This window comes from Cucumis melo, chromosome 11, assembly GCF_025177605.1.
Source record: "Cucumis melo cultivar AY chromosome 11, USDA_Cmelo_AY_1.0, whole genome shotgun sequence".
Classification (NCBI taxonomy): domain Eukaryota; kingdom Viridiplantae; phylum Streptophyta; class Magnoliopsida; order Cucurbitales; family Cucurbitaceae; genus Cucumis; species Cucumis melo.
The window spans coordinates 717,390-743,817 of NC_066867.1; the positions used below are offsets into that span (position 1 = coordinate 717,390).

The window sequence follows — 26,428 nt, forward strand, 5'->3', positions numbered from 1 at the left end:
AGGAATCATATCTTTGTAAGGTTTCAATTTCAATTTGGTTTCATCCAATTATGATTTTGATTTTGAATTTATCAAACCACATCAATGTTACCAAGCACTAAGTCTATTGATTATGACAAAGTATTACAATCAATTCTTATCACCTAATTAATTGGGCATGATAGAAGAGATAGCTACAAGTAATCAACATTTTTCTTTAATCCTAGAGTCTATCATGCAAGCTTTTAGGCAAAACAAAGCGCGAGAACATGTCGTTGATTAAGGAAATTAAAAATTTATTAATTTCGTTTAAGGTTGTAACCTTTTGTTTTGTTCGTAAAGAGTTCGAATTTGTTGTCCATATGCTCTTGCTAGTAAGGGTTTATCTGGGATTCGGTTATTGTGTGGTTGCCTTCTTTTTCCTGTGTGGTTATTGAAGTGTTGTAAGAACAACGTTTATATCTCTCTATCTTGGTCGAATGGTGACGTTTCTATTTTGCTTTTATTAAAAGAAGAAAAAGAAGCACCCTTGAGCCAAATTCTTATACTACTAATTAAAATCAGGTAATGAATCCAAACAATTATGAATCCCAACACCATGGATAACATATACAAAAGTGTCAATTTAACCAATAAAAAACACATATGAATAAAAGTGTAATAACAAATAATTAAAAAACAAACACTTGGATATATAAATACTAAAATTAATTCCACTTAGGTTCAAAAGTCTTGAATCTTGATCAATTGGGTTCAAACTGACCCTTGAATTGAAAACATAAACTCTTGCCTAACATCATGAGAATATAGCCAATGTTGTTATGAAATCCATTTGTTATAATATGGAAGAAAAGTATGAGAAAAATCTATGAAAAACCACACAAAAGAATCCTTAAAGAGTCCCCAAAAATTGAATATAAAAAGATGTAAATAAATAGGAAAATTGTTGATAGCGTCACGATGCCAAGAACAACATCTCTACGACGAATCGTTTTTTTTTTTAATCGAAAGTTAACAAAAAAGAAAATCAGTATTTGTAATCGACTTGTTGAGAGTGCCTAGATGTTATAGATAACATCGAGACATGGTCATCTTTAGTAGTTTTGCTTCTCGATTCTTGCAATAGCATCTTCATTCAAATCTTTGTTTTTCTTAGAGGACTACGTTGAAGATTTTTAATCTATGTAGATATATGATATGATAATATCTATTTTAAAATTTACTATATGCATATAAATAAATTGATTGAAAGCAACCCTAATAGATGAGGTTTCAAAAGGAGGACACTAAAACATTTTTTCCATGGCTAAATAAATGGATGATTGAAAGAAGTAGATGAACCATCCACTTCCAAAATTGAAGGTATATTATTCTTGCCCATGTGACCTTTCTTCTTCGTATACTCTTCTATGGATGGAAACAAATGTGTATATAACATCACCAAGTTTTATTTGCTTGACATTGAAGCCACATAGATGAAATCCAATAATCCAACCATTATTTCCCAACCAGCAAGATAATAACGTAGGCTATTTGGATTTTGTAATTTAAATCGTGTTTAATATTATTATGATTATTATTTGTCTAACACCACAAGTCCAGGATTCGGAGGATCTCCAACATTTTCATGCATCCCCTGAGACATGGCAATATCATCTTTACTTGTCTTAAAGGCTTATTAGAAATGAAAGTTTGACAACATCATCCTTAATTACTTGTCTTAAAAGCTTATTAGAGTGAAAATCCTCTCTACAAACCAACAAGAGACCTTTCTGCATACTTTGTCCTCACTCACATGCATTCTAGGAAAATTCTCAGAAGGTCACTCAACATAGGATTGTTCCAAGCTCAGTATGCTAAACTTTTAGAGTTCCTATGATTGAGCCACCGAAAAGAAAAGTAAACCTTATTGGTACAGATGTTAATTTTTTTACGTCTTTCTTAACCCTACTTTCATATTTTCAGGATTCCTTTCATTCAGATGTGATGTCGGTTCATTCACGTTCCCCTTCTAAACTCATGGACGTTACAATATGGGAGATTTTAAAAAAAAAAATAATAGGAGGGAGAAGGGATAAGTAGGTGCATAGAACACATCTCAGCTAGGTTAACACCGAGAGAAAGAAAATAATTAATTTAAGCATTTTCTATATCTATTTGGTTTTTAAAAATCAAACTTATAAACATCACTCCAACAAAGAGTTTCTACGGTTTGTTGACCTCCCTATTGGCAAAATTTTGTTGCTATGAAGAGAGATTTAGTTGCCCGATTATTTTAGTTTTGTAATTCTTGTTTTTGTTTGGATGTATCTATATAACCCATCAAATTAAACAACTGGCTAATTCTCTAGATCTTTAGAACTTTATGTATATATTGGCTGAGTATAAGTTGTTGATAGGTTTCATAAACAATTCGTCACTCTCTTTGTTGTGAACTACTTTTATTTTTGTGTTGATCAAAAGTTGAGTTGTACGTATATATAAAAGCCATAGAAATTTTATTTGTTGCATGTACATGTGAAAGAAAAGATTATTGTTTCTAAAAAAAAAACAGAGATATTATTGAAAAGATGTGGCATAAAAAAATTCACTTGATTATTGAAAAACTTTTGGGTTAAAGACCGATACAGAAGATAACATCCAATGTCGATTTTTAACTGACATTGAAATGGTGTACAATAAAGATAATTGGTGTTGAAATTTCGATTATCTATAATTTCTGTTTTCAACCGACATTAAAAACCTGTTATAACACGATCTTCGAGTTGGTTTAGAACTAACCTATGATTTTAAATTGATATTAAAGCTTAGTTTTATACCGGTAGTTATTCATTTTCTATTATTATTTTTTAGAAAAACCAAGCTGAATTTTGAAAACAAAAAAGAATATATATCGTAAAAAATATATTATTGTTTTTAGAATTTGACTAGAAATTCAATTGTTTTGTTATCAAGTAATTGAAAACGACTATGATACGAAAATTAAGAGTAAACAAATATAATTTTTTTAAAAAAAACAAACAAAATCATTACCCAACACGAAGCAGTAGGTTTTTTGTCTACCTTTCTATGGGATCTCTTGATGGCACTTCTCCTTAGTCACAAACACACTTTAATTTTGGAGTTCATATGATTAAGCTATCGAAAACAAGATGTACCTTATTGGTATAAGTAGTAACTTTCAATTATCTTAAGTTTTCTGTAAATATATTTTTATATCCATTAGATATCTTTGATCATTTAGATATATAATCTCGAGTTTTCATTCATATTTCCCATGACCAATGCGTAAATTATGCTTATAGATTACAATTAGACCAATTTAATTAGAAGGTATTCTCCATGCACAAACCCTACCAAAAATAAATATGCAAAGAATAATTGATTGTTTTTTTTATATATATAAATTATAATGTAGTTTAAATAAATAAAAATAGGGCAAATTTACCTACGACAAAAGTGCTGAATATTTACAGTTCGTATAACAATTTAAGAAAAGCGCATGAAGCCAACTACTTTTTCATACATTTCATATTTGCCCTTATTGAATTTTAATTATTATTACGGGACGATTATTTTTTCAGTACTTTTTTTTCTTCATCTTCTTTGCGATTTATTCTTCTCTTTTTCATATCATTAATTTCTTCATATTATTACTTCTCCTTCTTCATATTTCCACTTCTTGTTTGCAATTTCTTCATTTCCTCTTCCCAAAATTTATTCCTTCTTCTTCATCTCTCATCTCTCATTTTCTTTGTTTTCTTGATCGAAGATCTAAACGACATTATTACAAGATATCTAAACGATCATATATCAATATCTAAACGATCAGTTGTCTATCCCGATATACAGAGATATACCACTATCACTAATAGATCATTTAGCTTTGATACAAAATTGTTTAAATGGGGTACAAGATTGTTTAGATTTGGTACATAATATATTGTTTAGACTAGGGTACATGGTACAAGATCGTTTAGGTTAGGTACATGGGTACAAAATCGTTTAAATTGGGTATACAAAGCTAAGGGTATAAGATCATTTAGATTTTGTACAAGATTGTTTAGACTAGGTACAGAGATATAAGATCGTTTATGCTTGGTACAAGTGTACAAGATCGAGATCATTTAGACGTGATAAAAGATTCGTTTAGACTGGGTACAATATCATTTTTTTACGCATGTGTGACTGATTAATTGCAAGGATTTTTTTTTATTCCATGTTGTGGGCTTGTTAACTTTTTTCTTTTTTAAAATTGTTCTATAAGGTGTAAATATTTTTGCCCTTTGTTCTATTTTTGAAAAAAAACCCTATAACAATATAACGGATTAATGTGAACATATCGACAAAAGTATGTGTAAAGCTTTAAGCTTAGAAGAGGGACATGAATGAACCGAATATCACATCTAAATAAGAGGAATCTTGAGAACATGAAAGTAAAGTTAAGAAAGACTTAAAAAAAAATTAAAAGTTACTACCTATACCAATAATGGAAGAGAGCCCTTGCACAACGAAAGATTTAACAGAATCATTATTCATTTTTAATTGGAACCTAAAAAATATTAGTACATTGGCAAAATCTAATTTATTTATGGCTAAGCATGCTAAAAAATAACATTACAAAGAAATATAGAGAACATGAACATACCCACATTGATGACTCTAGATCTACAAAACTTCAAGTTGGGGCACCACCACTCGAAAATCTTCATATTCTCTTGGTTGAAATTTGGTTTGTAAGAACCAATTGAAAGGAAATTATTTTTTTAGAGAGAACAATTCTTTGAGAGAGAATATACAGAAGCAGAAGTTACAAAACTTTAGTTTGAAGAAGAGGAAGTTTGAGAGAATCAGGGAACGTGGGAAAACCTAAAGTTAATTTAATTTAATTAATAATAATATTTAATTAATTAATTAAATCATATTTAATTAATTAGTTAAATCATATTTAATTAATTAATTAAATCATATTTAATTAATATTTCATTTAAATCATATTTAAATGAATATCTCTCCTGTAACCTAAAGTTATAATTTAATTAATTTAATTTAATAAAATTAAACTAAACTATTAATTAATTCTCTAATTAACTAATTACTAAATTAAATATCTTATATCTAATTTTATCCAAATTTGAATCATATCCAAATATAAATTTCTCTCATAACCTATAACCTATAGTTTTAATGTGTATCATATACACTTAAATTCTAACCTATAGTTTTAATATGAATCTAATTCATATTAAATTAATATTTAAACTCATTCAAATATTTTATTCTCTCATAAATTAATTTTGAATCATATCCACAATTAAATTTATATAATAAAGTTTAATTAATATGTAAACTTTATATTATATTGTATCACCATACATTATATTAATTCCCAACCAACATAATTAAATCTCATTACCTTTTACAAGCTAGGAATATAACCTAATAGGCCTACAGATCAAAATCTAATTGGCTAAACTCATTAACCACATTAATCAATATTCGTTAACTGTGTGTACACTCAACTAAAGACTCACAGCTGAACTCTTCTCACTGTAGATATATTTATGTGTCCACGGATGTAGATCAATACCAGTAAGTTAGTCCTTCACAAATGTTTGTAACACCAGCTCGGTCAAATTACCGTTTTAGCCCTAAGTTACTTCTAGTCCTTAAATACTGGTGTCCCTCTAATGAACAACTTGTTTATGGTCCAACCACTAAACAGAAACTCCTCTCGTGCCATAACAGTATCAATTTAAGAGTCTGCGTAGTCATAGGTTCAAATTTGAACGTTTGAGAAAACATAAAAAGTTATAACTTTAAAAGGAAAATTTTTCTAAATGATTTAAAAAAAATCGTGAAAGATTTTAAAACTTGGAGAATTTTAAATTAGAAGGAATTTAAAACATATAAAATTTTAATTAGAAAGAGTTGAAAATTTTAATTAGAAAGAGTTGAAAATTTTAAATAGGAAACAAAATGAGGCTTAATAGGAAAATTAGATAAGTAGAAGTAGGAGAAAGAACCATCATAATAAATTATACAAACATAAGAAAACATATTGAGATTTTAATAAAAAAGAAACATATTGGAGATCGATCTCGGACTTCCAAAGAATTGATTTTCTTACCTAAAAAATTCTAAGAAATCGAACTCCCAAATTTCCTAGATTCCGTGATCGAAATGTTTTTTTTAAGAAAACTAATTGAAAATGTTAACAAATGTAAACAATTATCAGCAATAACATATTAAGTAGACCACAAAAGAAGAGAAAAAGATAAAATATTAAATAACATATAAAAGACAACAACATATTAAAGAAGTAATAATCAAGATGAGAGAATATTAAAGAAACAATAATCAATGCTATAAACAGAAAAAAATTACTTAAATAAATAAATTTGCTAATTATAAAAGAAAAAAGTAACGATACAATATATAAAGAATAAAGCTTAAGAATAAAATAACAAAGGAAAGATATAATAATAAATATAAAGAAAAAAGAAGAGATAAACATCAAAGTGTGAAGAAATATATAATATATATATAAGAGAAGCTCACAAGATAAATAAATAAATAATTATAAAAGAAAGAAAAGTAGAGAAATAGAAACTTTTTTTTTTTTTTTTTTTTTTTTGCTTTTCTTATGGAGGCTTGAAGAAAGATAAATAAAATAATGAAAATAGTAAGAATTTGAAAAAATAAAGAACTTTGAAGGAAAATGAAAATAAAAATAATAAGAACAAGAAGATGAAGAAAAAACAAAAGAAAAGAAAGATTGAAATCCAATACACTAAACTCACTTATTGTTTAAAGTGTGGATCATTGGGACTAAAGCAACCATGCACCTCTAACTAAGTTAGAGGTTTTTTTTTTTTTTTTTTTGGATTTTTGGCATTGTAGGGAGTTTTTAGGAGAAAAATTAGTGTAACGACCTAACTCTTTATATTAAGTTGAGGTCATTGCTACCAAAATAAAAAAATACTTTAATATTTAAAATGAAAGATAACACTAAAATTTCAAAGAAAAATTCAAGTATTCATTTACAAATCATAACAAAAAATATATAACAATAAAAGTTAACTTTTAAAGAAAAGTAACATAAAAACAATTCATGAGTTTGATAAACTAAAATAAAAAAAATACAAAAATCTAATATTAAAAATATGAAAGGTGGAAGCAACTAAAAGTCCCTTATGGAAAGTCGTGGTCACTTCCTGTCATTCGCCAACTTTCCTCTACCTCTACCTCTGCCAGAAAATTAAACATAGAAAAAATAGTGAGTATAAACATATATTTAGTAAAGGACTCGCTACTAGTATTACTAGGTGTCTGTTAACTTCCCATTAGGGTCCTATAAGGAAGTACCTCAAAACTATCGTGCTCCCAAACACACGCAATCTAGTGATCCCGTACGAACACATCTAGTCTGTCGATGAACTCGAAGGAACACCTAAGAGAATCGAAATGTAAATGACCTCGTTGCTCATAAAACATATCATGTCAAACTAGTGGTTCCGTCGAACTCACACAATCATAAATCTATAAAAATGTGGTGATCCCGAATGACACCCATATGGGTACAACCCTAATAGACAAAGTTAACAGAACACTCATCCATAGCATGTAGCATATCATAAACATTATAAACATGACATAAATATTAATCATAACGTCTTTAATCATATGATTAATATATCATGCATCATCATCAACATAATATCAGTCATTATATATAGCATCGTATTATGCATCTTAGCTACCATTAATGTATAATCATAAATACATGCAGTCTTTTAAATTCAATTTTTTACCTCAAGATTACTAACAAATTTTTTCTAACAGTCACAATCAAGCTTTCTAAAGAATATGTCTTAAACAGCAAGAGAACCCAATAACTAAAAATAATAAATCTAACACTTGCTTAATGACCCAAAAATCATTTTAATTGAACTTATCTCAAAGTTGATGTTGAATTCCAAATTAACATTGATTGGGAAAATTTCACAGCTCAGTTGTTCCAATTAAATCTAGTCAAACGTTTGGCTTAAAGAAGAGAAAAGAACGCTCACGACTCGACTCGGGTTTGGCTTGAGTCTACGCGTGCGGCTTGGAGTAAGGAGGAAATCGACTCAGCTTAGGAGAAAGTGGCTCCCTTTACAAGCGGCCTGATTGGAAAACAGAGGAGACCGACGAATCGAACGATGTAAGCGAATAGAGACGAGTCGGTGGCTGCGAACAAGAACAATGACATCGAGGGCAAAAAAATGCAAACGAAGAGGACATAACAGCTTTGGACGTTAACTGATGGTGGCTTGCGGCTTTAAACGACGTCAGACGTGAACTAAAAGAGATGAGCGACGTCGACAGACTAAATGATAATGATATTAATAATAATATCCTATTATTATTAATATTTCCTTTTTTTTTTTGAATTTGAAACAATGTCATCTTTGGTCTACACCTCGCATGGAGCCTTTTGGCAACAGAAACCAATTTAAAAAATTTGCCACATCTAATATTCTTCACCCACAGTTACCCTAACTAATTGGTTTAGTTACTTTAATCAAGCTACCCACAAAACTTAAAAGGTAGTTAAATAACATTTTTTTTAAGAAAAAGATAGTTAATCACGTACAAAATTAAAAATTAGCCAAATTAATCTAGCAATTAAATTGATTTTAAATAAGATCGAACAAAATTAGGTAGCTACAAAGACAAGAAATGATGATGTTGATAGGTCATAGGGGATGCAAGAGAATGTCAAAATCCGAATTCTGAATCCCCGAAATTCTGAATCCTATTCCTAATCATGGGCATGGGGCGTTACAGTATGGTAGCAAAATCATGGTTATGGACCACGATTTAGAAAAATTGTGTCCCATTTCGATGACCTAAGCTAATGAATCATGTTACATTCGGATTTTCTTTCAAAATTATTTCTGAACTCTCAAAAATTTTCTTTTGAAATTGTCATGATGTTAGTCTTTGTATAAAGTTGCTAATAAATATCACAAGTATTTGATATTTAATATTTAAATTTTATGAGACTTTTGTTAGACATATGTTTTAAATAAATTTATGTACTTCTAAATTAAAAAGAAAAAGAAAATCTATAACTCAACAACCTAACCTAACCTAATCCAATTTAATTTCAATTTCAAGAGTTAAGATTAGGTTGGGTTAAAACTCTATTCATGTATTTTATAGGTTGATAATCTAACCAAATCCAGAAACATTTTCATATCAACCCAATTCATATACACCCGTAACGTAAACTTAAAACAAAACTACTAAGATTGGTTTAAAGGGTTACGTTAAATTAAAATGGGATATAAACACATTTATATTCTATAAAAGTTGGAAATATCCGAATGCCTAAATCAAAAACGTCATAATGAGCTAAAGTATGATTAAATTGTTTTTGTTTCAAATAGCCGGCCAAGACCGTACCCAACACAAGCCAAACCAAAATTATTCGTCGGCAAGGCCACAAATTGACCCACCCAACACTTCCTATGAAACAATTTAAAATCAAAGGAAGAAGATGAGTCAATAATGATCATAGCTAGATATATATATCAAATCTTCTAGGGCCTTTATGGCACTCAAAAAACACATGCTCAATTGTTTCAATCTCACTCCCACAAATAGGTCAAAAAAACACACATTGGCCCCTCCTAGGTTGATAAAGATGGAATGCTCCCCACATGAAATGCTTCATCTTTTTCACATTCAAAAAAAAGGAGTGACCTAAAAAATAAAGTCTCTTAAAATTTTAGGGCATAAATAAAGTTCAAAATATCAATGTTGATGGAAATATTACACTGATTTTATGAAAATATACAACGAAATTTCGAAAAAAAAGTTATGGAAGTTAGTTTTAATTAGTTAATGAAAATTTCATTGTGACTTAATTAGACGTCCATTGTAAATATACAATGTGTACATAATGTTGACGCAAGAACAATAGTTTAAAAAATAAACGAAAAGTTAATTATAACGTACTATAAAGTTTAGGAATATTTTGACGTAAAACGACACGAAAATATTGAAAATTTCATGTGGTAAAAAAAAAGGGGCCTTTGCAAAAATAGAAAAAAGTTTATGATAATAAGGTCTATGTCATTACATATTCTAAATTGTAAAAGTAGCAAATTTAAAAGCGGATAGCCTTCTGATAATCATCTAACATATCGAATTACTTGTCATATTCGTTATATTTGCTATATGAAAAAAGAGATGCTATGAACTGTTTTTTCTATTTTTTTTTTGTTATCTAATGTAATTTTCTAAAAAAAATCATATCTATTCAATTTTGAAATGACCTAAAGCGTTTTTGTAGTGAAAGGTCCCACACAACAATGAAAATATTATTTTGTCGTTGATTCAATTTACTTCAATGTCACTTTTTTAGCTGCCACAAATTTCCATACCTAACTTTAACTTTTTAACTTTCTTTAAATTTTTTTTTGGCAAGTTTCGATCAATATTTGTTGTAGATTTGTTGTTAAACAATGAGAAAAAATAATTAAATAACTATTCACTTCACTCACGAGAATTTCTTGTAAAGTGAATTGAAATTGAAACTAATTAAAAAAATTAAATTAAAACTTATAGCATGTGTTAGTACACATTCGAGTATTTAATTTAGAAAATGAGCCATTTTAAAGAAAACTTACCCAACTTAATCACCTCTCAAAAAAGTTAATTCTGAAAATTTTCCAAGAATTTTTAAAAACTGCTCTAGATTAAAAGTTCTTTTTTAATATTGAATTAAAAGGAAAGTTAAAGTAAGTTCAAATTTTATAAAAAGAAAAGAAAAAGAAAAAAGAAAGGGAATTTATTTTTTTTCTAGAGAAAAGGTAAGATGTGACCTTTTTTTGTTTAAAATAAGAGAGAAAAGGGTAAGATGTGACCTTTTTTTTTGTTTTTTTCTTACTTTTTAACATTTCAGTTCATAAAGTAAAAAAAGAAGTGATTTTGATTTTATTTAAGAAAAAAATCTTTTTCTTTTATTCCGAACTTAACCTGAATAAAAAAAAAAGGGATCTCGTAAAAAATGTAACAAATCGTCAAAGTATTTATAATGTATAGAACAATTTTGAAAACAGAAAAAGTTTAGAAGTCTATCATGTAAAATATAAAAGATGTCCCGCCAACCACGTCGTCAACAACGCGCATGTAATTTATTTTTGATCGTTTAGATTTGGTTCTTGTTCGGTTTGCGATTGTTTAGATATGACTACAATTTATCTTTTCAATTCTATCGTTTAATTTTGTTATAATATCGTTTAATTTGGTCACACGATCGTCTAAATTTAATCTTTTAGATTGTCCCCAAATCCAAACGATTTTTTTTTTTTTTAAATTTGGTACACTATTTTTTAAATTTTTTTGGTACACGATCATTTAGAGATTTCTCTAAACGATAATTTATTTTTTTTACACGATCATTTACTTTTTTTACACGATCGTTTACGTTTGGCTACTCCAATCTAAAGGATTTTTTTTCAAGATTCTTTATACGCGATCTTTTATTTTTTCTAGACGGTCGTTTATTTTTTTTTACACCATCGTTTACATTTGACTACTGCAATCTAAATGATTTTTTTTCAAGATTCTTTATACACAATCTTTTATTTTTTTACACGATCGTTTACTTTTTTTACACGATTGTTTATATTGGCTACTTCAATCTAAATGATTTTTTTCAAGATTCTTTATATACACGATCTTTTATTTTTTTACACGATCGTTTACTTTTGTTACACGATTGTTTACCTTTGGTCATTTGGCTACTCCAGTCTAAATGATTTTTTTCAAGATTCTTTAGATTTTTTTACGCGATTGTTTACATTTAGCTACTCCAATCTAAATGATTTTTTTCAAGATTCTTTATACACACAATCTTTTATTTTTTTTACACGATCGTTTACATTTGGCTACTCTAATCTAAATGATTTTTTTTAAATTTTTTATACACAATCTTTTAGATTTTGCTATTTTTTGTATACGGCTGTTTAGATTGGATATCCAAATTTAAACAACATAAAAAAAAAACGACAGAAAGAAATCACAGTGAAAAAAAAGAGAAAAAGAAGAAATACGATGGAAAGATTAAACGACGTAAAAAAAGAATCAGAAAATAAAAAAGAAAGACGATGGAAAGAAATCGCAGCAAAAAAAAGAAGAAATACGAATGGAAAGAAATTGCAGCAGAAAAAAAAAGAAGGAAAAGAAAAAAGACGATGAAAGAAATCGCGAGGAAGAGAAGAAAAATGAAAGGACAAACTTGGAATATTTAAAAAGTTGCTAACTTTATGGACTTTGTTACCCGGGCCGTAAATAGTTTGATGTTTTGTTACATTTATGAAAGTTTTGCTAAAAAAATGTTGGTAGGATGCCTGAGAATATATTAATAAAAAATAAGAAAATTGTGGAGATCAAGATAAATTACTATACGTGTTTTTTTAAGATTTGAGTATCAACCTTCTTGGTCTTTAGTAATACTAATTGAGCTAAGTTCTTTTCATTGAACTTATGTCAGTCAACAAATTTCATTTTGCAAACTTTAGTTTAATTTTCTTTTGACAATTTCGGTTTCAATTTTTTTCGTTAGTTTGTTTTTTTAACTTAAATTTACAAAAGTTTTTGTAAGAGAGAGATTTTTCTTTTTTCTTTCCTTTTTTTTGAATTTTCATTCTTAGTTTTGAGTTGAAAAACAAATCTCACAAAAAAAATTCTTAAGAATTGGTATTTATAAAATTTTCTCTAATTTCTAATTCTTAAGGAAAATTTCAAGCAAAAACTTCTTCTTCTTCTTCTTCTTTTTTTTTTTTTTTTACCAAAAGTTTTTCAATCCTTACAAGATATTCCAACAAATTTTCTCCAAAATATTTGCCTTTAGAAATAACAACAAATCAATCAAAGATATTGGTTGAAATTTGCCAAAAAAAAAAAACATAATTTTGAAGTTGATTGACTACAAATTTGTATTTTCGGTATATGTGGTAAAAAAAAGCTAAAGAAAACATGATTTTGAAGTTAGAAAAAGTTTTTTTTTCTTCTTTTAAAAGAAAAGAGTGGTTTGTTTTTGTTCTCTAAAAAAGATTTTCTTAGAAAATGTAATTCCACTTAAATGATATAAATGATATAAAAATCTGTTCTAGATGAAAAATAAAGCTAAAAATTGAGAAAAGAGTTAGAAATTTAAAAAGTAAAAAGATTAATCTATGTGAACGTAATAAAACCCAAAAATATTTTTATGATTGTATAACAAAAAACAAAAGTGCCAATAAAATAATTTCAAAATTTCCAGATGTGTCATTACGTCACTTCTCTTCATTCTTTGCTATTTATTTTCTCTAGATTTCTTCATCTCCTTTTCCAAATTTTATTTCTTATGTTTTTAAATGATTTATTATTCTGTTTAAATTTCATATTTCTTCATCATTTTCAAAGAGATCCTTCAAAGTTATTTCACGATTGTTTTAATATTCTTTTTCATTTTCCTTATATTCGAAAATACAAGATTATTTAAATATCATTCTAAATGATCAACATGATTGTCTACCATTATCAACATGATAGTTTAAATTTGAAGAAACATTTTTTTACATCGTTTAAAACAAACTACATAATTGTGTTGACATTATTTAAACGATTGCTTAATTATCATAGTCAACACGATCGTTTACCATGGTTAACACGATCGTTAGATTTGAAATCTTTTTAAAGATCATTTGCATTAGACTACAGATCATTTACTATAATCAGTATGATCGTTTACCATAATAAACACAAACATTTATCATGGTCAACACGGTCGTGTAGAGTATATTATTTCACTGTACGATTGTCTATTCTTGTATTATATCTTAAATGATCATGTATGGTAAAAAATAGTGTGGTCGATCGTGTATTACAAAAGTATATTATATATTTAAAATAAACTATACAATCATATATTATGATCTAAACGATCGTAGATCATTTGTTTAAAATTGTAGTACATGATCCTTCAGAAGAAGATTACATGCGCTTGTGTTGACTAGAGTATTTTTTGTATTTTACATTGTGGACCTTTAGGTGTTTTTTCAGTTTAAAAAATTGTTCTATACGACACACATATTTTACCATTTTGTTCTAATTTTAAAAAAAATTCCAAATTAAAAAGTAGCACGTAAATAGTATTAATCATTTATAAAAAATAACATTAGTGTGTTAATATTATAAAATTGTATGTAACCATGATTATAGAATTAAAAAACTCGAGCGAAACACATAATTAAAAAAATTTCAATTTTAAATGATCAACATCAATGGTGATGAAAGAAATACCGTGAATGACATTTTTGTTACTAAGCTAGCTATAGATATTGATACTATTTAAGTTTAATGTATATTATATAAAGAATATAAAGTTAGATAGGACTCGACGTGTCGATCGTGTATCGAAAACCGTAATCTCAAGCTATGGGCCATGAAGCACAAATATATTTTGTCCACTTTATGGCGTTTGACTAACAATATTCGAATATAAAAAAGAGAAACATATTTTTTCATACTCCCCTCTCTTTCATTAGTGCACTCAAGTGAACACACACCAACCCATTTATCCCCAGAATCACTATAAAATTGACCCTACAAACCCTCAAATTCCTAAGCTTAATTCCGAGAGAAAAATGGCAAAATCACCAGAAAACGAACATCCAATCAAGACTCTGGGATGGGGTGCTCGAGATTCATCTGGGTTAATCTCTCCTTTCCCTTTATCTCGAAGGTCGTCCATTCCTCTCTTTACCCTCTTCTCTTGTTTCTTTAATCACCAATCTATACATTCTGTTTGTTTGATTCTGTTTCTCTTACAAAAATGGTGAGATCCCATGTCGAAATGACTCATGGCTCGCTCTTGGTTTTGTCAATTAATTTTCGATGCAACCCTATGTTGTATCGTTATCTAATATGACATCCGAGTTCATGAAACCTTTAGGAGAACGGGAAACCAAAGATGAGAAGGATTGTGAAATGGGTGTTTAATGTTTGTAGTTTTGTCATTATTGTGATCTTAAATTATTGGAATCTTGGTCATGTAGCATCGTAATTCATTGCTTTCCATTAATTTATTCCTCTAAAATTCTCGGGAAGTTTCGAAAAGTACTTTTGATTTGGCTAAAACTAAAAGTAGTTTTTACTCCTCCAAAAGCCATTCTAATACTCGCTCTTTCCTAAGATGCTATACTGATGTAGACTAAAGTAATAATTTTGTTGACAACATCAATTATTTTAAACAATAATACAAGTCTATTCGTGTCCGTCGTTAATAAAATTGATGTAATATTTTAGTTTATTTTTTTATATTTAGAAATGTCTCTTTTTGAAAGTTACTTTTTTTTTTTTTTTTTTCGTTTTCAATTTTTTGTTTTTAAAAAAGTCTTCTTAAGTATGGCTTGGGTAGGGGAATAGAACTAGAGGATCTCTTATCCTTGAAAACATACAAAAACAGTTAAGTTAAGTTTACGTTGGTAGTTTTCAAATTTTGACTTGATTTTTTATGCAATTGGTAAGGTAAGAAAGTAGGAAATTTGAAGGTAGAAATAGTACATATTAGCTTAATTTTAAAAGAAAATAAAAATAAAAATAAAAATAAAAAAATAAAATAGTTATCAAAGGTGCCTAAAGTTTTTACTTTTTAAGAAATTGCTCGTTTTTAGTATTTTCCTAATAGCTCAACTCTTAAAATTAGAAATAATGACTTAATTTTCAAAAACCGAAAACCTAAAACAAAATTGTTAACAAAAAGGGATTTTTTTTTTCTTTTTTTCTTTTTTAATTTTGATATATGTCTTGCATTGTTCACTCTCTGCTAATGTTCTAAAAAATCCAATTTTAGTTTTGAAGACTAACAAAAGTAGTATTTAAAAACATGTTTTGATCTTAGATCTTGATTAAAGATTTAAATGTTTCGTTGATAAAACTGAAAAACTACGAAAAGAAAAATGGCTAGAAAACAAGCTTGAATTTTAGAAACGGAAAACTAAAAGCAAAATAGTTACCATAAACGCCTAAAATAAAATAATGTAATTAAACCATTCCTTTATCTTCGGCGCTTATTATTGTTTTATTACTCCTTTTTGTCCACAGGGAAAATGGTGATGAAGATGTCAGTATCAAAATCCTTTACTGTGGTGTTTGCCATTCTGATCTACATACAGCCAAGAATGAATGGGGTAACACAAATTATCCAGTTGTCCCAGGGTATGATTTAAAGAAAAAAGGAAATCTTGTAGTTCTTTTGTTCTTTTATATTGTATGTTTTGCATCTTTATATTGTAGTTGGGTAATTTCATATTCCAGAGTAATAGAACAAGCTGTGTTCAAAGTTTTATGAGTTGCTTTAATGCACATCTATAATCTTGTTATTTGCTCTGTCATTACTACTCATTAGCAAATTTGCATTTGTAGCTAGTTCTTCTTTGCACTTAGGAGGTTTGGTTTTTTCTTCAGGCATGAGATTGTTGGTGTTGTGACCTCTGTTGGGAATAATGTGAAGAAATTCAAAGCAGGCGACCAAGTCGGTGTCGGTGTGATAGTTGAATGTTGCAAAAGTTGTGAAAATTGTGAAGAGGACAGGGAGAATTACTGCCCCAAATTGGTATATACTTACAATGCACATTTACATGATGGATCGAAGACTTATGGGGGATATTCTGATAAGATTGTCGTCGATCAGCATTGCGTGTTTCGAATTCCCGACAGTTTACCCCTGGCTGGTGCAGCTCCACTTCTATGTGCTGGAATCACAGTTTATAGCCCCATGAAATACTATGGAATGACTGAATCTGGTAAGCATTTGGGTGTGGTTGGTCTTGGTGGGCTTGGTCATGTTGCTGTTAAGATTGCTAAGGCATTTGGGTTGAAAGTTACTGTCATAAGTACTTCTCCAAGAAAGAAGGAGGAATCTATTAGCAAGCTTGGTGCCGATTCTTTCCTTGTTTCAACTGATCCTGAACAAATGAAGGTTCGGTTTTTCATTTCTCTTTAGATTCTGCATTTAGAGTGCTAGATCACAACTAACTAGATTACATTGTCTTGTATTTACATATTTACTCCCTCTTCTTGTTTTATCGATATTGACTTGTTTGTGTAAGTGGTTGATATTGTTTTCTAATTTATCATTGATTCGTCGTGCTTCTTGATTCTGTTCAGGCTGCAACAGAGACAATGGATTACATTATAGACACGGTATCTGCTGTCCATGCTCTCGATCCATTGCTTAGTCTTCTAAAGCTGAATGGAAAGTTGATCACTGTGGGTTTACCTGACAAGCCCCTAGAGCTGCCAATTTCTTCTCTAGTTAACGGTGAGGCAAAATAGATACGACCCAAGTAGAAACCAAGAAAAGAAACTAAATTGAAGCTAGTAAAATAAACTGACATTATTTTATCAACTCTGATTTCAGTTAGGAGGATGGTTGGTGGAAGCAACTTTGGAGGGATGAAAGAGACACAAGAGATGTTGGATTTCTGTGCTGAGCACAACATTGTAGCAGACATTGAGCTCATTAAGATGAATGACATAAACAATGCCATGGAAAGACTTGCCAAATCCGATGTTCGATACCGGTTCGTGATCGACATTGCAAACTCCTTGAAATAAATACCACAAAACTTTCGCTACACAGTTGGTTGTGGCGAACATTTGGTTTAACTGTCACGGTTGTAATGTGTTGGGTCTATCTTTGTTAAGCTAAATAAGAGTGTTATGAGTTGATATCTTTCATCCATGATCATGTAACAATTTTCTTGAATAAAACTGGCTAGAAGTGAGATTTTCTTCTGTGTTTTGCTCTTTATATATTCTCATATGGGAGGTTTGATGTGGTTAATAATTAGCCTAAACACACAAAAATAGAAATTCATGGTTTGAAAAACAAATACTTTTTTTAATAACATACCATTTTATTTTAGAAGGAGAGAATTCCTATTCAACAATATGACAACATTTTATATATATATATATATATATGATATGATATGAAACATTTTTTTTTTAAGTTAATTCAACTAAATCAATATACTAAAGACATGAATTCACATTTATCTGCTACCGTACGAAAATTGATGAAATAATGAAAAAGTTTATATACATATATTAATATTTATATTATTTTTTATTTAAAAATTAAAATTCATAGCTAAGATAACTATTGTTTTGTTAGGGATATTTTAAAATATAGTAAAATAAACTAAAATATTTATAACAGCAACTATTTGGATTCTATTACTAATATCAATGTCTATCTTTATCATTAATAAAATTTGAAATTTTGCTGTATCTTATAAATATTTTGTTAAGTTTGTCATTTTTTATAATTTCTTATTTTGTTATTTTTCTTTTAAATTTCATTTAACAATTAATTAACTTAAATTTTAAATAAAAATTGTTAAAATATTTGTTAGAACTTATTTTGAATTTGTTTTAATTTTAGAAAAAAAAGAAAAAGAAAAAGAAAAAGAAAAAGAAAAAAGAGACTGAATCGGAGATTCCCGATCCCGATCCCGACTCAACAAAATGGGGAGTCCGTACCCGTTGCCGATCCTAAGTAGGGATTACTAACCATTGTTTTCTAAAACCCTAATTCCTTCAACCCATCATCTCTAAAACCCTTCATTTCTAAACCCCATCTCGTCTCACCATTCTTTTCTTACCGATCATGAGGCTCTTATGCACACTTTCCTCTCTCTCTTCTTTTTCTTCTTCCTCCTCTGTTTCTTTTCCAACACGCCCTCTCCTTCTTCACTTTTCTCAATTTTCAACTTCTTCTTCCTGGCGCCATGAGGAGGATTCTCGAAATGTAAGGGTTTCAGTCTGGTGGGACTTTGAGAATTGCAACATTCCTTCTGGTACCAATGTCTTTAAGGTTGCCCATTTAATCACTGCTGCTGTTAGGGCCAATGGCATCAAAGGTCCTGTTCAGATTACTGCTTTTGGTGACGTTTTTCAGCTCTCCAGGGCTAACCAGGAGGCTCTCTCTTCTACTGGAATTAGCCTCAATCACGTTCCTCAAGGTTGCTTCTCGTTTTCCCTATTCAAATTTATCATTTCTTTTTATGTGTACTGATTTTAATATTGGTGTTGGGTTTTTTTTTTTTCAAAGAAAAAGGAAACAACTTTCATTGGAAAAATACATCATGGTTACATGTATTGTTGTCAATATTGAGTTTATCTTGGATGGCTAAAAATGGTTATGTGGAATCTTCAGGGAATTGTAAATCAACCAACAAAGATATAGTTAGACTAATTGGGGTAACTGATCAGTGTGGCGAAGTTTTCAAGATTTGTTCGAGTGATTAATGTAATGGAATTTACATGAAGATTTGTAATTTATTTGTTCTTGGTAAGTAAACCTTTTAGAAAAACTTCACCTTGTAATATTTTCCCGATGCAGGTGGTAAAAACAGTGCTGATAGGTCTCTTCTTGTAGATCTTATGTACTGGGTTTCTCAAAACCCTCCACCAGCACATCTTTTTCTAATTTCTGGTGATAGGGACTTTGCCAGCATTCTGCACCGTTTGAGAATGAATAATTACAACGTGTTGCTAGCAAGCACTGAAAGTGCTCCTGGTGTTTTATGCAGTGCTGCAAGCATCATGTGGCATTGGCATGCTTTAATTAGAGGGGAAAATTTAGTCGGAAGGCATTTTAATCGACCACCTGATGCTTTTTACGGTCATTTTAGGGTTCCTCTTGAAGACCCATTTCCAGTTAATGGGAAACCATCTTTTTTACGAGTCCAGGAAGTTTCTGAGCTCAGTTCAGATCCTAGGGCCCGTCCCATTCAGGTTTCTGAGCTCAGTTCAGATCCTAAGCCCCGTCCCATTCAGGTTTCTGAGCTCAGTTCAGATCCTAAGCCCCGTCCCATTCAGGTTTCTGAGCTCAGTTCAGATCCTAAGCCCCGTCCCATTCAGGTTTCTGAGCTCAGTTCAGATCCTAAGCCACATCCCATTCAGGTTTCTGAGCTTACTTCAGATCCTAAGCCCCGTCTCATTCCGAAGGCAGTCATTAAGCATATAGACAACATTTTGAAGTTGAATCCCAAAGGACTCCCCATTACAGATCTTCGCTCAGAGTTGGGAAAGTGTGGTATATTTATAGACAAGGACTTGTATGGTTACAAAAAGTTTTCTCGATTTCTTTTGTCAATGCCACAGATTTTAAAGCTTCAAGCAAATGGTGATGGCCACTTTATTGTCCATAGTGCCACTCCAAAGCAGCCCAAAGAAGAATTAGAGTCTAGTACAGGTACATTTGGTAATGGCACTGAAGAGCAGGACCCTAATCTGACAGCAAAGTTAAGTAACGATGATTCCTCAACAGGACCGATGTGTGTACCAGTCCTTCTATCCGATGCCCACACCCAAGGCAGACCATTGAAGGAGAAACCAACTTCCGAATTTGGGAAGTCCATTGGTGAAGCTATGGAAGGGGAACCTTCAAGATCCCCTGTTTCTGAGCAGGACCCTTATCTGACAGCAAAGTTAAGTAACAATGATTCCTCAACAGAACCGATGTGTGTACCAGTCCTATCCGATGCCCACACCCAAGGCAAACCATTGGAGGAGAAACGAACTTCCAAATTTGGGAAGTCCATTGGTGATGTTATGGAAGGGGAACCATCAAGATCCCCTGTTTCTGAGCTAAGTGCTATAGAAGATTCGAAGCAGACAAATAAAGTTGAAGCTGACAGTAATACAACTCCTTCAATTGGACAGCATTCTAAGGCCAAGACGGGAGTTTTTAGAAGAATATGGAGAAAGCTTTTAGGCAATAATGACACTATGTCTGAAAATGGAAGTCATTGTATTTCTGAAAAATGCTCTACAACAGATGATACTTCGAAGCAGAAAAGTTGCGGTGGCCTTGTGGCAACTTATTCTGGTGACAGGCTTGGGGAGGCAAAAACTGAAGGAAGAACTGCTGAGCCAATGAGTGAAGATGCTAATTCAGTGCATCAAGTTTTAAATTCACCTGATCGTGAGTTTGTTAAGCCTCAGAAAGAAGTCATAGTTGACAGTGCACATGATGATAAATCTAGTTCTAATCAAGGACTACTTAATAGCATTAGAAATTGGTTCAAGCTTTGGGGAAGGAGTACTGAGAACAGTGAAGTCAGCGAGCACTATTGTGAACAAAACCAGTTAAAGAATCAATCTGGGAAGCATCATCTTTTTTCCAGCGGTTCTACTGAGAACAGTGAAGTCAGCGAGCATTCTTGTGAACAAAACCAGCTAAAGAATCAATCTGGGAAACATCATCCTTTTTCCAGCAGTTCTACTGAGAACAGTGAAGTCAGCGAGCATTCTTGTGAACAAAATCAGTTAAAGAATCAATCTGGGAAACATCATCTTTTTTCCAGCAGTTCTACTGAGAACGGTGAAGTCGGCGAGCATTCTTGTGAACAAAACCAGTTAAAGAATCAATCTGGGAAACATCATCTTTTTTCCAGTAGTTCTTTCTGGCAAGACATGCAATCCTTTATGGGAACACCTACAGGAGTGGAGATTATTTCACGGTCAAAAACCAGGTTTGACATATTTTTTCTTTTTATGTACCCACATATTCTTGCACTTTCAGTAACTAACCGTAACCGTTAGGTTTCTGCCTATCATGACTTGTTTGGTGTTTTTCCCCAATGCCCAGTTATTTTAAACTTCCCCCAAATTTAGCATTATATAATTTAGCTTTAAATCTCTTTCAACATTGTTTTATTCTAGTTTGAATTTTTGAAATGTCCATTGTAGTCTCCTCCAACAAAAAAAAAAAGGTTCTCGATGAGCATAATTTAGCGTTTATCCAACTTTTAGAGAGAAGGGTGGGAGAGGGAAAGTGATGAACATGGCGAAACAATAGGAGCCACTCAAGTGATGATGTTAATGAAAATAAAAAGAAGATTCGGGCATCGGGTTCAAATGGGATGTGAGCTGAGAAAATGTTGCCGAAGTGTGCAAAGAAGTAGAGGTGTTGTTTGACAGAGACGATTGTACCAGAATGTCGAAACATGGCTAGTGGCCTATAACATCAGTGTCATTAGTTTTCTAATGGAAAATGTTTATGTTAATTGTTTAACTGCCGATGAATGTTCTGCTAGTAAACTGAAAACTCACCTGTTTAGTTGGCAACATGTTAAGGCCACGTAAGTCATATAATGATTTCAACTCACATCTTGACACGTCAGTGTTTTGTCAAATCATTAACATAAAAATTAACAGTAGGGACCAAAATAGTCTTTTTTTCTGAAGTTGAGGGAATAAAATAGATATTACAAAAGTTCAATGACAAATAGAATAAAGCTGAAAGTTTAGGGATCAAATGAGATTTAAACCTATAATTTAATTGTTTTATACCTCTGGATGATATTATAGGATTTACAATCTGTACTTATTCTTTTCCTGCTCTGACTTGCTTCAGGTCTGAGATAGCTCAAAATCTGCTAGAGAGAGGACCTCCAATTCTGAACACTTTAAGCACTAGTGAACTCTTCGACTTATTGGAATTATTAATATCAGACAAGAAATGGGTGGAGGAATTCCCATCTAAAACATTTCCTTTTAAGCTCACTCTCTCTATTGCAAGGAAAAGCTCTTGCATGAAACCATTGGATCGTGCTAATGGATTGGCATCAATCTTTTCAAACAAAGAGTCACGGCTCAGTTTCAAGGGACCTCGAAAACATGATTCAGATTCAGATAAGAAAAATGAAAATATTCCTCCTGAAGCTGGAACTAATAAAACTAAGACTGAAAACACATTTCCTGAGAGGACGAGATACGAGATGTTAGGTGACTGTCAAAAGCTCGTGGGTGAGATCTTGAGGGATTACCCAGAAGGATATAATATAGGCTCCTTCAGAAGACTGTTTCTTGAGAAGTATGGGTATCATCTTGATTTGAAGAAGCTTGGTTATCCTAAGTTGGTATCGTTGCTGCAGATAATGCCTGGAGTGACAATAGCATCCACCTTTATAGTTCCTACCAGTAATGCCCCTAACGTTTCAATGCTGGAAACAACTCTTCCCAGTAATTCTGAGAAAAAAGCTTCTGATGCTGTAGCAAACTCGAACTCTGATAATGAATCATCTGACCTGCCTAAAAAGGATGATGATTTTGAGTCTGCATGGGAAGAATTGGGTCCAGCCTGCACAGATTGCAACAACAAAGAGGAATTGACATTGAGTAGTGAAACAACAGAAGCGAATGAGAAAAGAACCGAAGTTTATTATGAACCTGTCCTTTCAGAGGATGAAACTGATGGAGAGTCTTGTCCTCCCACGGAAGTGCCAGCCAAACAACGAACAAGTGAGGAAGAAAGTTCTTTAATTCAAATTCTTGATTCATGGTATAGCAGCAAAGAAAACATTAGGAAAGACAAGACAGAAGATAGCGATGAGACCTTTGTTGTTTCTGAAAATAGCTTGAAGCTTTCTAGTTTAGCTCCCAAAAGTGAAGAAAATACAGGAAGCTTTGGTACAAAGAAAAGACATCGAAAGTATTGTTTTGTTTCAGACACCACTGAAAATGGCAAGGATAAGCTGATCGATGGGATTTTGGGTACCTTGAAAAAATCTAGCGAGTCAGATAAACTGAATCAAGCATGATGGAAAATATGGAAAGTTCACCTTTTGTTTTCTTGAATCAAATTTCTTTAGTTCTCAGTGAGGCGAAATAAATATGAGTCGGATAGAAACCAAGGAAATCTTTTGTATTTAGTGAAAAGGATAAAAGATGAGAGAACAAACTAAACTTAAGCTAGTGAAATAGTTGACATAAGACGAGTTTGTGACATTAAATTTTTTGGTGCAAAACTGAAGTCAAATGTTTTCCTTTTACCAACTTCGCTTTCAAGTGGGGTGAAAAGTTTGACACAACACATGTTGGATTTCTACGCATTCACATAGTAAAATTCCTTGAATTAGATGGTAAATCTTTAGAGACCGTTTGGGGGAAGGGTTGAGTTATGGAAAGTTTGTGTTACGATAAACCTAGTTTTATCATAACATGTGTTTGGGAGAAGAAAGAGTTTAAAAAGGTAATTTTATGATAAGATATGTCTAGAAAGATGATTTAAAAAGGTAGTCTTACGAGGAAGTTGAATAAATAGGGTTATGGGAAGTTGAAAAAGGTTTAAAAAGGAGAGAGAGGGAAGAGAGGTTATGATAACTCTTCCTCCAAACAAGGGTTGTGTTACCATAACCTAACCCAACAGTAATAATCTTTGGGCCAAATGACTCCTTAACTATAGACAAGTCAAAGTAGGTGATCCAGATGGTTCTAGTGTTGGCTCTATAAAAGAAATCGGAAATTTTCTTTTTATTCCTTTGTCAAGCTAAATAGTAGTTTCTATCCTTTACCATCGAGTGCTGGAGCAATTTTCTTGAATGAAGAGGCTAAAAAGAAGATTTTCTTCATTTATTTCTATTTATCCTCATTTTGGAAGTTTGATATGTTTAATAAAGTAAGGAGAAAGAATGAATACACAAAGATTTCATTGGATAAAAATAATTAGATATAGTGACGTTGTACAAGAAAGAAAGACTATCTTAAGCACTTTGATTTGTCAGTATATTAGGTCAAAATGAGTGTAGTTCAACCGACATAAATAAGTATTTTCAATCAAAATATTTGTTGTTTGAATTTCGTATTCAATATAAATAACTTAGTATGCACTATATACCAACCAAAAGTTGCAGATAAAAAAGCTAAGCATTTTTTTAAAAGAAAGAACTTGGGTTTCCCTAGGGTGCATCCCAACTGTAGTCTTCAGTAGAATGTTGTCACATGACATTTTTTCTCAATATAACATTTTACTATTTACTTTTTGTGTGGTAGAGAAACGAGGAGCATAGAAGATAGTTGCACCTAATCATTACATTCTCTTTTGGATATTTGTTTTCAAGTAAGAAAGAAAAATCTCTTCTCTGTCACTAACTCCAGCTGGTTATAGGAAAGGTTCTAACACCTTGATAAAGAAACTAGGTTTAAGGACTTCTGAGAGTCTCATTTGCAGAAATGTTCTCATTTGTTGTGGAAATATGGTATTACAATACCGAGTTAACTTACGTTAAGTTCCTTGTATGATCGGGCATATAGTTAATCTTTGTTCAGGGTTTTGACAATAAAGTATGTTTTTTACTCGAACTAATCAGTTTGTTATCCTGAAGGGATCTAAAATAAGTTTAGTAATTTTTCTAAGGAATTATGTAATTGTGTCATACAGATTGAGTTTGAAAAAAAAAATCAGTTTTTGAACCTCTTTCGTAATAGTCTTCTGTAATCCATCATTATTCATTGCATGAATACACTTTGAAAGTGATTAATCTTAGGCACTTGGATTGAAATACTGCTCTTAGTTGAATTACTCTTCATGACCAATGAAAGATCGAATGTTGTCAAGGCTTTCAGCAAATCAATACATTTATAATATATGAATTAATGTCTACTTATGTAGACTACTAATGACAATGAGATCATGTCAAACGACAAGGAGCCTCAGTGACCTCAAGGAGCTCCAGAAAAATTTAAATGCAAAAAGTAAATTAGTAAGGAAGTGGAGAGAGATGAGATCAAGAGCTTAACTATAAGTTGGGCACAGTTCTATACTAATTGAGATCTCCTAATTCAATTGCTAGTGTTCTATACTTGCCGATTAGTTGCATTGTGGTTCGTTAGAGATCGATTAAGACACGCAATCAAATTTAACTACATTCAGTTTAGCCTTTTTTTTGTATTCCTAATGTTGATTATGAACATGATAAACATAAAGAGAAGGTGTCGTGACTCAAACACAAACATAATCAAACCTATCTGCTACTCAAGTGAAGTATGCTTTCTGTCATTACAGGTAATCCCAACATACATACTACATAGGATATATGATCGACTTAAACTAATATGTCACATACATTGCATGAATTCAAATAAGGACTAGAAAACATAAAAGCAAAGAATTAATCAATAGGGCATTCAATGAAAGTCTCACAAAACCCATAACTTTATCTTTATGCACAACAAACCTCTAAACTAGTGTTTCATCAAAACCTTGATCTTTGATACCAAAGTCATCCACATTACCAACCAAAATCAAGTAAAACTAAAGAGTTTTGCCCAAAATTGGCATGAATCGAACCTGTAAACCAAATGAAAGACATGTATTTATACTAATCACTAACACTTGCGTAGTTGTTAAAAAGTGAAAAAAAACTCAGCACATGTTATCTCAAGCGTAACACTTTTTTTTTTTTGAAAAAATTCAATATTATCGTAGTGTTGTTCTTTTGTTTTGAATCATCGTGTGCAACTATCATCTAACATTGCAACACAACCCAAGTAGGTACACTTTGGTCTTTTCACTACCTTGAAACCAAACTTTGACCTAAGTTAAAAGATT

At 31.1% G+C, this 26,428-nt stretch overlaps 2 protein-coding genes across 4 annotated transcripts; both read left to right on the top strand.

Moving 5' to 3' along the window:
• The first annotated feature begins 14,523 nt into the window (after positions 1–14,523).
• On the top strand, positions 14,524–17,817 carry LOC103499660 (probable cinnamyl alcohol dehydrogenase 9). The gene is made up of 5 exons (XM_008462700.3): positions 14,524–14,764; positions 16,126–16,239; positions 16,489–17,002; positions 17,191–17,344; positions 17,444–17,817. Exons 1-5 carry the CDS (start codon positions 14,667–14,669, stop codon positions 17,638–17,640), a joined length of 1,077 nt encoding a protein of 358 aa, XP_008460922.1. The 5' UTR covers positions 14,524–14,666; the 3' UTR covers positions 17,641–17,817.
• Positions 17,818–18,543: 726 nt separating this feature from the next.
• LOC103499661 (uncharacterized) lies at positions 18,544–23,874 on the top strand. Of its 3 annotated transcripts, none has more exons than XM_051091593.1 (4): positions 18,544–19,052; positions 19,433–19,827; positions 19,870–21,569; positions 22,454–23,874. In XM_051091593.1, exons 1-4 carry the CDS (start codon positions 18,698–18,700, stop codon positions 23,637–23,639), a joined length of 3,636 nt encoding a protein of 1,211 aa, XP_050947550.1. In that variant the 5' UTR covers positions 18,544–18,697; the 3' UTR covers positions 23,640–23,874. The 3 variants fall into 3 exon arrangements, with proteins under 3 accessions (XP_050947550.1, XP_050947549.1, XP_050947551.1); XM_051091594.1 differs by adding an exon at positions 19,247–19,339 and having other exon boundaries at positions 18,904–19,052; positions 19,433–21,569; XM_051091592.1 differs by having other exon boundaries at positions 19,433–21,569.
• Positions 23,875–26,428: the final 2,554 nt, after the last annotated feature.